The sequence below is a fragment of the Gracilinanus agilis genome, chromosome 4, assembly GCF_016433145.1.
Source record: "Gracilinanus agilis isolate LMUSP501 chromosome 4, AgileGrace, whole genome shotgun sequence".
NCBI classification, from domain to species: domain Eukaryota; kingdom Metazoa; phylum Chordata; class Mammalia; order Didelphimorphia; family Didelphidae; genus Gracilinanus; species Gracilinanus agilis.
In genome coordinates this window covers 250,391,722-250,403,984 of record NC_058133.1, presented here as the reverse complement: position 1 = coordinate 250,403,984, position 12,263 = coordinate 250,391,722, and the positions used below count along the sequence as shown (strand labels likewise).

General features: G+C 41.6%; 1 protein-coding gene across 1 annotated transcript; it reads left to right on the top strand.

Moving 5' to 3' along the window:
• The first annotated feature begins 1,364 nt into the window (after positions 1–1,364).
• TNFSF12 (TNF superfamily member 12) lies at positions 1,365–12,037 on the top strand. The gene is made up of 7 exons (XM_044673240.1): positions 1,365–1,523; positions 1,732–1,776; positions 2,373–2,436; positions 2,694–2,747; positions 2,822–2,881; positions 10,424–10,548; positions 10,756–12,037. The coding sequence occupies exons 1-7, from the start codon at positions 1,365–1,367 to the stop codon at positions 11,002–11,004; spliced, it is 756 nt and encodes a 251-aa protein (XP_044529175.1). The 3' UTR covers positions 11,005–12,037.
• The last annotated feature ends 226 nt before the right edge of the window (positions 12,038–12,263 follow it).

The window sequence follows — 12,263 nt, the reverse complement described above, 5'->3', positions numbered from 1 at the left end:
CCATCTGCAGTTAAGGAGCTCTGTCTCTGTCTCTGACTGTCTCTTTCTCTCCTTTCCATCCCAGGTGAGCCTCCAACTTCTTTACATTTCTAATTATGTCACCACTCTGCCCCAAAACTTCAGTGGTTGCCTGTTACCATATCAGGACAAAATACACCCTGAAAGCCCTCTATAATGTTGTTCCAACCTATCCTTATTTTATGTCTTTAATACTGTCCCTAGGCAGTCATAATGACTTACTAGCTAACTGTTCCTCAATTTCATCTTGCCCCTTTTCAGCCCTTGTACACTCAAATAGATGGCCTGTCCCAATGCCTGGTATATTATTCTGGAAGCTAAGTGGAGCCTGGATAGAGCAAGTGGACCAAGTTAGGAAGACCTCTGTTTGCCTCAGTTTCCTCTTCTATAAAATGGAGAGAATATTAGCAACTACCTCCCTGAGTTCTTGGGAGATCAAATGAGCCAACATATTTAAGGGCTTAATGAATTCCAGCTATTATGATGGTGATGACTCCTTTCTCCAAGGCACTTCCCAGTGCAATCAATCCTTCTTTGCCACCAAGACATTGTAAAGTGTATCATACTTCTTTTTGTAAACGCAGAAGGTCCCGCCCACTACTTGATGGAGGGTAGGCATTGTGGAGTTCTTTTTGGCATCTTTTTATCCTGGCTCCTGATCCAGTGCCTTGTTGGAGTTTCATAATGTTTGAGGAATTGAATTGTTCTGATCACAAACTGTATTTGCTGAGCCCTAAACTGGAATGTAAGACATAGAGTATTCAAACACATGTTAATCTAAGTAATCATGGAGGCATCAAGGCAAAATAATCAGGTCTGGGAAAAGATAAGCAGAAGTGGAAACAGTTGCCTAATGGTTAGCCTTAAATTAGTAATTGCTCAGAGGGAATAAGTTCCAGGGGGAATCTCAAAGTCATAGACTAATCATTCCACTTCCCAAACATACCCTCTCATGTCTGTTTGACACATACTTGTTTCTGTTTAACAAACAAATTAAACTGTTTTATACATGCTCCAATCAGATTTATGCTCTCTATGGCTTTCACAGTAACACAAAAAGTACTCTTCAAGTTTTATATTCATCATTATTTTATACATTCTGTAATCAGGGATAAAAAAGAAAAAAGCCCCCAAACCATGTACTGAGTTCTATTTCACATAAAAACAAGCAATCTCTAACAATCTTACTCCGTTTTTAACACATGTCCGCTTCCTGTCCCTCATCCCCCTCCTCCCTCCCGTTTCCCTTGCCCCTCCCTCTTTCCAGCCTGCTCCCTCCCACTTCCCCCTCCCCCATTCCCTCCGGTCCTTATGGGGGGGGCTGTGAAGCACAGCCCCCCACCCCCATGGCCACTCGTAGGAGCCAGAGGCGGAAAGGGAGAAGGGGGGAGCTGGGCACCGCCCTGCTACCCACCCTGGTCCTGGCCCTGGGCCTCTCTCTTGCCTGTCTCGGCCTCTTGCTAGTGGTTATCAGCTTGGGGACCCGGGCATCCCCATTCTCCCAGGTGAGATCCTCTTTGCTCTGGAAATAGAGGAGTGCTTGGAAGAGCCAGAGTAAGCATTCTAGAGAGAACTGGTGGAATAGACACAGGAGGAAAATGAGGCATAGAACTTTTAGTTGGCAGGAAGTGAGGAGCCAAAGGGTGAGGAATCAGGTGGAGGGGGGAGCGGGTGTGTTTCCCATGTCATGTCCTCCCCTGTTCCTCTCTATAGGTCCCAGCCCAGCAAGAGATGGTGGAGGAGAAGGAGGCTGAGGTGGTGAGTATGTTTATTTGTGTGAGATGCAGCTCCTTGGGTGTCTTTATTTGTTCTAGCCTGTCTCTGTGACTCATTCTCTCTCAGTGTCTCTGCTGCCTTGAATCTGGCTTAAGGGCACATTTCTGGATTCCTCAGAGGCACACATTTAGGGGTCCTGGAAAGACAGGAAAGCCTGGAAGTGGACTCAGTCTTTCTTATACACTCTTTTCCTCAAGCCACATTTTATTTATTTTTTAACCGTGAGAGACTAAGTCTTTCCTAAAGTTGGAACAGCTGAAGGAAAACATTGGTTTCTAAGCCCAAGCTCACTTTCTGAATGACCTTTAGGAAGTTAATTCTCCCTTTCTTGGTCTCAGTTTGCTCATCTGCAAAATAAGCTGGTTAGATAAGATGTCTCACTTTCCCCAATAGCTATGAAATTCTGTTGCTATTTTGTCCCTGGCTTTATCTCTCATCTTTATACTCTTCTCTCAGACACAAACTTTGTAGGATTCTCTCATACTGTTTTTCTTAACCTGTGTATCTCTTTTGTTAGATGTTGGGCTGGGGCTATATAGGCCAAGGTTATGGTTCAAATCTTCACTTACTTCCCTTAGCAAATGATTCCCCAAAGTCAGAATCTAGTTCCTGCCCTGAAGAGGGGAGCACGACTATCCCGTGGTGAGTGTCCCACCATTCCATCCTTGCTTCTTACCAGATCTTGACTATGAACAAGATAGAGAGGTAGTAGGAGAAAGAGAGAGAAAAGAATAGTGTGTCCAGATCAGGGAACTGACTGTGGTGGACAGGATAAGAGCTGCCCAGGCTGGGGGCAAAGGGCTGAATTCAGGAAAGATAGTAGAACCTGGGTAAGTCAGATCTGTGGGTACCCAGAAAAAATGCCTTGGCACATCATCTGTCTTTTCTTTCATTTTTAGCTGTGAAGAGTCAAAGAGCTCGGGCTCGAAAAGTGAATGCGGCCCACTATGAAGGTGAGATGAACAGTGGGCCTGCCTAAATTGGTAATAGCATTGGGGAAACAGAATCAAGAATTCTCCTCCTTAAGTTACAATATTTCTGTGTTTTGCAGTTCGTGCAAAAGCAGGGGTGGATCGAGCTCAGGCTGGTAAGTGATGGACTCTACTTTCTATGCTGTTTCTTGAAGGTATCAAGAGAAAAGAACAGTGTGCCCTGATCAGGGAAGAGGGGCTGGTGAACAGGATAAGAACTGGTCAGGCCTGGGTTGAAGAGCTGAACTATACAAGATCAATCTCCTTCAGTTTTTGGCTTTCTGCCCAATTCCCCTAAACTCTTAGCCTCTACTCCTTTGTGGAAGGCCTTGAATGCCAGGCTATGTAGTTTGCAATAGGGGAATGGCCTTAGAAATGGACAGGATGGAGGAATGGCAGGGGGCTGGAGAGTGAAGGGGGGGAAAATTGCCAAAATGTTGTTTAAGTACTGAATCTTGAAAAGGAAGCAGGGAACTCTTTTGCTTGTCCATATTTCCTTTATTCTCAAAATTCAGAAACTGATTGGCTATAGGTAGAAGGTGCCTCCAAGGTTTTGACTAGTGACTGGGAGAAGAGTGGTGCTAATAGAGAAGTCAGAAGTCAGGTTTGTGGGAGAAGATCAGATCATGCTAGACACACTGATTTTGAGGTGCTGGCTAGACACTCACGTGGATAGTAGATAGTTGGAAAATTCATTTTTGCAGTTTAGAAATGAGGTTGGACTAGAGATAAATATTTATAAATTATATACATAAAGCTATAAGAATGAATCAGATTATTGTGTCGTAAGAAATGTGAAAGGGATGGGTTCAGAAAAACTGGAAAGACTTTTATAAACTGATACAAAGTTAAGTGAGCATAACCAGAACAATTTACAAAGTAACAACAATATTGTAAAGATAGTCAACTCCAAAGACTGTAACTCTGATGAGGGTATGTTTAGGGAGAGACTAAAGAATGACCAACCACAATTCTAAATGGTTTATGTTATCTACCTCCATTCAGATAAAGAACTGATTCAGAGTGCAGATTAAAATCTATTTTCTCTTTCTTTTTCTACTTTTGGAAACAGGCTAATGTGGGAATTTATTTTGCATGGCTATACATATTTGTAAGGGTTTGTTTTGTTTTGTTTTTTTTTGTTTTGTCTTCTTCATGGGTTGGAGGGAAAAGGAGAAAGGGAGGAAATTTGGAACTGAAAATAAAATAAAGTAAAATTATTGAGGGAAAAAACAATGCATGAGATTTCAGGACAGAGGAAAAGGTCAAGGACAAAACCAAAAAAGCCAGTGAGAGAATGAAGTTGAAGTGAATACAAAAGGCTAGTTTGAGAGAGTATGGAAACAGGAGAAATAGAAAGGCAGGAAACTATGGTCAGAAAAGGGACTTTCACCTTTCAAGATTTCTTATCCCTCCATATCTAGTTAGTTAGCTGTTGTGTTTTCTTTTATTTATGTCCATCCTGCTGGACTGTCCAAACCCCCAGTCCAGGCCCCACACCTAATTTATTACAATTAAGAGGCTTACTCCTCCTCAGAGCTGACCTTCCAAACCATACTATATATCCCTACCAACCACTTTTTTAAACCTCACTTTCATTTTGTAGCATCTTTCCTCTGGATCTTTTGATGTTGGTTTTTTTGGTTTTGTTTTTTCCCCAAAAAAAAATTAAGTGGGGAATAAATGTAGTCAACTCCTTTGCCTGTTTCTAACCCCATTTTCCAATACAAATCCTTCCCTGTAATCAGGTAACTCATGCTCACTACTATTTAGCGAAATCTCATCTATTATTTGAAGTTTATCTCAAATTCTATGTCTTCCATAAAGTCTTTCCTGTTTGCTTCAGGTCACATTGATCTTTTTTTCATGCAAATATTTATAATCTATACTACACCATTTAGCACTTAATGATATAGGATCTCCACCACCCACACACACACTCCCATCTCTCCTCTCCGGAGTTCTACAGATTTCTTGGGGTAGACAGGTCAAAGAAGCAAGTTGAAAAGAAGGCAGAGCACATATCCCTTGCATTTATGGGATAATATCAGCACTCTCTCCCAGAGACCAAGCCCAATTAAGCCCAGAGTCTAAGGATGGCACCCTAGAAGAAAGACACTTTGGTGAATTTTCATCAAGAGTCATTCCCTGGAGGGGGAATGTGCAGTTAGGTGACTGTGGATTGATAGCCAGGCCCAAAGATAGGAGGTCCTGGGTTCAAATCTTAACCCAGATACTTCCTGGGCAAGTCCCTTAAACTCCTATTGCCTAGACCCATGATGGTGAATATATGGCATGCATGCCAAAGATGGCACACAGAGACCTCTCTGTGGGCATGTTGGGACCCTGGCTTGATTGCTGGGAGCCTGGCCCCCCAACCCTGAAGGCAGTGGGTGGGGCATTCTAGCCTCCTTCTACCATCCCAAGGTGAAAGGGCAGGGCTGAGCAAAACTAAGTGCTGTGCCTGCAGTTCGAGCTAGGCATGGCATACCAATGCTGGGGGGGGGGCAGGGAAGTCTGGGGGGGGTGGCATGACACAGGGACCCTAAAAAGTTCCAAAAGGTGCCCTATCACTGGGCCTAGACCTTACTGTACTTCTACCTTGGAATCAATACACAGTATTGATTCTAAGATGGAAAGTAGGGGTTTAAAAAAAAAAGTATCATTCCCTGAAATGTGAAGTTAGAGAGAGGGCTCATGGTAAATTATCTCTCTTCCCCCCCCCCCCCCCCCAGCAAAATAGAAGTTTTCCGCTAAGAGAGATGAAGGAGTAGTATAGGGAGCTTAAGGAGAGAAGAGAAGGTTTGGAATAATTAGTAAAGGTAACCCAAGAGTAGAGCGTGGTAAGGTTTAAGCAGCAGCTGGCCAAGGGGCAAGGGATTCCAGAGTAGCTAATAATGTGTCCTGAAGCTGGTCAACCACAGACCACATCTGAAAATGAAAAATAAAAAGGTCATAGAAGTATGAAAAACAGATTTTAAAGAAGTGGAGCAGGATGGAAGATAGAAAAACTGGTTAGGATAAGAGAAAAGAATTTCAAAGTCAAGAAGGAATCTAAAATGTAGCCATCTTTGTGGGTGGTTAAGGTGATGATACAGGTAATGGGAGCTAACAAAGGTGATGAAATAAGATGAAACTGAGATGTTAAAGGGGACACCACTGTATATAATTAAAGTCCCCAAGTTTGAGAGCCAGGTCTGAAGTGGGGAGAAAGACTAGACTGGGTACTGAAATTCTTGAGAAAGAAAGGAGAATGTCCTGGAGACAGATTATCAATTATTGGAACAAGGAATGATAAGAGATGGAAGGCATGAACTTCAAAGGAGAAGTTGCTGAGTGGTGGTGGCAAAAGAAAGGCATGGAAGTGGCAATGACGAGCTATAAAAAAGATCAATTCCTCCTACAGGCCCAGGGTGTTGAGGGGCATGAAAGAAATGGCAGGTACTGGAGGGGATGGCCAATGATATATATTAGTAATAATAACAATGGGGCAACTGGGTGGTGGCAGCAGAGAGAGTGCCAGGTCTGGAGTAAGGAATCTTCCTCAATTAAAATCTGACCCTAGACTTTTACTTGATGTGTGATTCTGGGCAAGCTACTTAATCCTGTTAGCCTCAGTTTCTTCATCTATAAAATGAGCTGAAGAAGGAAATGGCAAACCATTCCAATACTTTTGCCAAGAAAACCCCAAATAGTCATGAAGAGTCAGATATGACTGAAAATGACTGAACAACAATAATAACAAACATATAGCACCTTAATATTTACAACGTGGGGGCAGCTAGGTGGCTCAGTGGATTGAGAATCAAACCTAGAGACAAGAGGTCCTGGGTTGAAATTTGGGCCTCAGACACTTCCTAGCTGTGTGACAACAGACCCTGGGCAAATCACTTGACCCCCATTGCCTAGCCCTTATTACTCTCCTGCCTTAGAATCAATATTGATTCTAAGGCAGAAGGTAAGGGTTAAAAAAAAAAAAAAAAGATTTACAAAGTACTTTGCCTCTATAACTTCAATTTGACTCTCAAAAACCTTGAGGTAAGCACTACAATTTATCGATGAAGAACTTGAGGCTCTGGAAGTTAAGTCGTTTGCTCACATTTATTAAGGAAAGGGTAGAACTCTGGAAATTTGAACTCATTTCTTCTGACTTCAAGTTTATGGCTCTATCTACTAGGCCCCAGCCTTTACACAAAGTTTTAAATAAAAATTGCTGTATTGAGTACTGTTACAAAGATGTTCATGACAGTATGATTTGCTGAAGTGATCTGCCTCTTGAAAACATACAATTAATGAGGGCAGTTAGAAGGCTCAATGGATTGAGAGCCAGGCCTAGTGACAGGAGATCCTAGATACTTCCTAGCTGTGTGACCCTGGACAAGTCACTTAACCCCCATTACCTAGCCCTTACCACTCTTCTGCCTTGGAACCAATACTATGAATTGATTCCAACACAGAAGGTAAAGGTTTAAAAAGAAAACAAAACAAAACATACAATTATTAGAATAACTTTCTTTATATACAATGACCATTATGTCACTTATGAATCCATAGTGATTTCTCATGAGCCCATTGTTCCAGCTTGGTAGATCTTTTAGGCTACTCTTTATATACCATTCTTACTACCAATATTAAGCTTTTTCTCATGTTTTTTCCTTTTCTAGGTTGTCCTCCTTACCCTCCCCTCCCTCTCACCTATCCTTCAAGGCCCAACCCAAGTCCCAGCTCCTCTAGGTCCTCATACTAGGAAACTCCAACATAAACATTGACTTTATCTCAAATAACTTAATTTCCCTGTCAAATGCTTTATTTATAAATATTATTTTATTTTAGCATTGTAACAATCTTGGGAGACAGGTGCTATTTTTCAGATGAGAAAACTGAGGCAGACAGAGGTTAAATGACTTGCCCAAGGGTCACACAACTAGTAAGTATCTGAAAATAAATTCAAACTCAGGTCTTCCTGACTCCAGGTCCGGGGTTCTATCCATTGTGTACTTTAACACCTGCCTAGGTAGTTGGATGGAGTTCCTCATTTCACTAGTTCCTAGTTCCTTGTTCTATTCAGTTCCCATGACCTACTTTATTCCACCTCAGTTGCCCTACATATCCTTGATCTTGCCATTACCCACAAATGTTCCACTTCCATATTCATGTATTCTTTTTAAAAAATCATTCTAGCTCTCCTTATGCTTCATAACTACTAACCATTTTATTCATCCTTACCAGGACCTCTAATGCTTCCACCCTTTCTTATTCTCTCAGGCCTTCATCCCTACATTGTCTATGATCTTCCCAATTTCAATCCCTTGGTGATCCAGTTCAACTTTACATATCCTCTTTTCTTAAATCCCTAGCCTCTTTATCCTGTACTCTGTCATGCCTTGCTAAATCCCAACTTTGGATTACTTCTAACTCTGCCTCCTTTGCTTTTAGTCATATACTGTTTTAAAAAGTCATGAAATAGGACAGCAAAGTGGTTCAGTATTTAGTCTAAAACAGAAAGTAAGAGTTTTTTAAATTAAAAAAAGTCATGAAACTACACTGATTGAGTATACCAGAAATTTATATCATTTGATTCCTACTGGGCTCTCATTGTAGCAAAGTAATCTTACTCCTTCCTAATCATTTCTCTATCCCACTTCCCACACTGGCTGTTTGAAACTTTCTTGATAAAGAAAGATCTCTTGGAGCTCCCCACAGCATCCCTATCTCAAATCTTTTCAGCTGAAGACCTCAAAACTCATACTTCACCAAGAAAACTCTCCATTTCATTTCACATCCCTCTGACATCACTCACCATTGTCTCTTCCCTCCTAACCAGTTCCAATCCCTCTACATGCACCCTTTCTGTCTTCTCTAGTGGATGACCACTACTATTAGCTCCATTCTCTCTCTAACCTTTAATCTCTCCTTATCTACTGACTCTTTCCCTTTTACCTCCAAACATGCCTGTCTACCCCATCCTTAAAAAACTGTTGGGGACAGCTTGGTGGCTCAACAGATTGAGAGCGAGGCCTAGAGATGAAAGGTCCTGGCTTCAAATATGGCTTCAAACACTTCCTACCTGTGTGACCCTGGGCAATTCACTTCTTCCCAATTGCCAATTCTCTACTCCTCTTCTGCCTTGGAACTAATACTTAGTATTGATTACAAGATGAAAGATAAGGATTAAAAAAAAACAAAAAACCTTGATCTATCCTACTATCCTTGTTAACTATTATGCTTTATCCTTCCTTTCATTCTCACCTAAACTCAGTGAAAAAACTGTTTGTACTCTGTGCTTCTGCTTTTCTCATTTCACTTATAAGACTTCCTCAATCTAGCTTCTGACTTCATCATTTCACTGAAATTGCTCTCTCTCAAAAGTTACCAATGATCCCTTTATTGACAGATCCACTGGCCTTTTATCAATCTTCATCCTTCTTGACCTCTTTGTAGTATTTGATAATTGTTCACCTTTTCCTCCTGGATACTGTCTCCTCTCTGGGTTTTTTTCATTGTACTGTGCTTTCTTGGTCTTCTAACCTATAGTAATCACTCCTCAGACTCCTCTGCAGGATCTTCAACTAAGTCCAAGCAACTAACAATATAATATGAGTCCTACAAAATTCTGTCCTGGATCCTCTTATTCTCTCCATATTATCTCACTTGGGAGTCTTAGAAGTTCTCATGGGTTCAGTTATCATCTCTATGTTGATTACTCTATGCAAATCTATATATCCAATCTTAGTCTCTCTTTTGAGCTCCAATTCCATATTACTAACTGCCTACTGGGCATTTCAAATTGGTTATCCTGTAATATCAAACACAACATGACCAAAACTGGCTCATTTCTTTAAGAATGCTGTTGTCCTTATACAAATTATTGTTCTAGATATCTCTTTATTCAGCATCAGTTCATAGAGGACTCAGTTTTCTCTGAAATAGTTTATTTCATCATTTTTTATGGCACAATAATATACCATCAAGTATCATGATTTGTTTAGTCATTCATCCCCTAATAAGTGGACATCCCCTTCATTTCTTGTTTGGGGCTTCTAAGAAAAAAGCTGTATTTTTTTATACATGGGCACTTTTCCATGTCTTTCATTTCTATTATCCACAGCACAGTGAAACACACAGTAAGTGATCAATAAATACCTATGAATACTGCTATTGGTATCCAATCAAAATACTTCTGTTCCCCCTTTGAGATCCTACCATTGAATGGCTCATTATCCCAATTCCTCCTCTTTTTCTACTAGTCTATATCTTGTCCTTCCTCTCCTTCAAGACCAGTTCAAAATTTACATCCTTCAAGAAGCCTTCCTTAATTAGCCATATTTATAGCAATTCTTTTTTGTTGCTAAATATCCATCTTGCACTAAAATTATAGCATTTTGTTCTTACAGATACAGTGGTATTTGTCATTTTCCCCAAATGTTTTTTTCCTCAAAATCTTTTAACTTTCCCACTACAGAGTAAGTTCCACAAAGAACATGAATGTTTTTGAGATTCCAAAGATGAAGATTTTTGTGTGGGATATATGAACTTCTTCTTAATTGTAATTGGTTCTTAATTATAATTGGGAGTATGAGAGAAAGATGGAAAGGCCTATGAAGAGATCTTCTCCCCCCCACCCCCCGCACAACCCACCAGTATATGTCTTTATTCAGGTGAGGATGGAACTGTGAGTGGCTGGGAGGAGGCCAAGATCAACAGCACCAATCCACTGAGTTATGATGCCAAGAGTGCAGAATTTACGGTTATCAGAGCTGGCCTCTACTACCTGTATTGTCAGGTGAGATCCCTGATGGGAACCAAAACTTAAGGTTTTGGGTGGAAAGAGTGGGCAGGGGAGAAAAGGAAGAAGCCAAAGACAAAAGAGTGGAGGGCTGGGAAGGATACCTGTCCAAATTGCCAGGATTCCGAGGTGGAGGAAGAGCTGATGGGAAGCCGAAGGTGTAGATTCCATCTGCACTTTTGCCCTCTTATATTCCCATCCTAGGTGCACTTTGATGAGGGAAAGGCTGTATACCTGAAGCTGGACTTGCTTGTGGATGGTTCCTTGACTCTGCGCTGCCTGGAGGAGTTCTCAGCCACAGCAGCCAGTTCCCCAGGCACCCAACTCAGGCTCTGCCAGGTGTCAGGGCTACTGCCTCTACGACCAGGAGTCTCCCTGAAGATTCGAACTCTTCCCTGCGCACACCTCAAGGCTGCTCCCTTCCTTACCTATTTTGGACTCTTCCAAGTGTAGTGATGCTCCTTGACCCCAAGACTGCTTTCTTAGACTCCAGACAAAGCTCTGTCTATCCCTCTTCTCACTCCTTCCCATAATAATGTTGTTCCTCCCTTTTATCAGGCCCTACAACTTTGTCTTTCCCTCCCCCAATTCCTCACAGCACTGCTCCTTCTAACCCTAACTTCTTATATCTCAGCCCCTCCCTTTTCCAGGCTATCAAGAATTAATTTGCTCTTATCTGCTTATAAGTATTCCCATTTTTGTCCTAAAAGCCCTCCTAACATTTGTCCTACCACATTTGATCTCTCCTGGCTTTCCTCTCTCTCCATGACCATCCTTCCCTTTCTCCATGACCAAACCTTCCTTTCCATACTCCTACTGCTCAGTTCTGGTCCTCAGTTTCCTACCTACCTAACTGCACCCCAATCCCTATCTTATACTCCTACTGCTCAGTTCCAATCCTGGATCCCTCAAACTTTTATCCTGCTTGGCTTTCCTTGCTAAAAAAAAAAGTGTTTGGTAAAGCCTAAATGCTTGGATGAGGCCTTGGAAGTACCTACTTCTCCACATGGGGTATTGGACCTGAAAAGCAGAGGACTGAGGTGGTGGGGGGAGCTAAGGAGAGTTGTGGGGAGGTAGGGTGGGTTCCAAAATTGAGGGGTAGAAGATAAAGATTATTCTCTTCCCTGCTAAAATTCCTGTGGATTTTAAAAAAGCTATTTTTATTATTATTGAAATGAATTGTTGGTAATGGCTATTAAAAAGGTAAAGTGACAGTCTATCTTTATGACAGGGTAGGGGTTGGAGGGGAGATTTAGGGACCAGAGTAGTACTTGAAGGGAGTAAGTGTTGGAAGAAAAGTGGGTACTTTGGAGGGAGGAGGGAGAATGGTTGGAGGGTAGGACATATAGGTTCCTGAAGGTTAGAAAGGTTGGAGGAGGAATTAGGTAGTTCTAAATCCCAGGAACAGAAACCTGCTATCTGAAGTGAGGATCATAGGACTTAAGGGAAGGAGAAGGGAAGAGGCAGCTAGGTGACTCAGTAGATAGAGGACCAGGCCTAGAAACTGGAGGCCTTGGGTTCAAATCTAGGTATGTAACCCTGGGCAAATCACTTAATCCCAATAGCCTTGCTCTTACCACTCTTCTGCTTTGGAACTGATCCTTAGTAGCAATTCTAAGATAGAAGGTAAGGGTCTAAAAAAAAAAAGTAAAAGGGACGTTATAGATCATCTAGGCCAATTCCTCTATTTTATAAAGAAGCCAGGAAGAAAA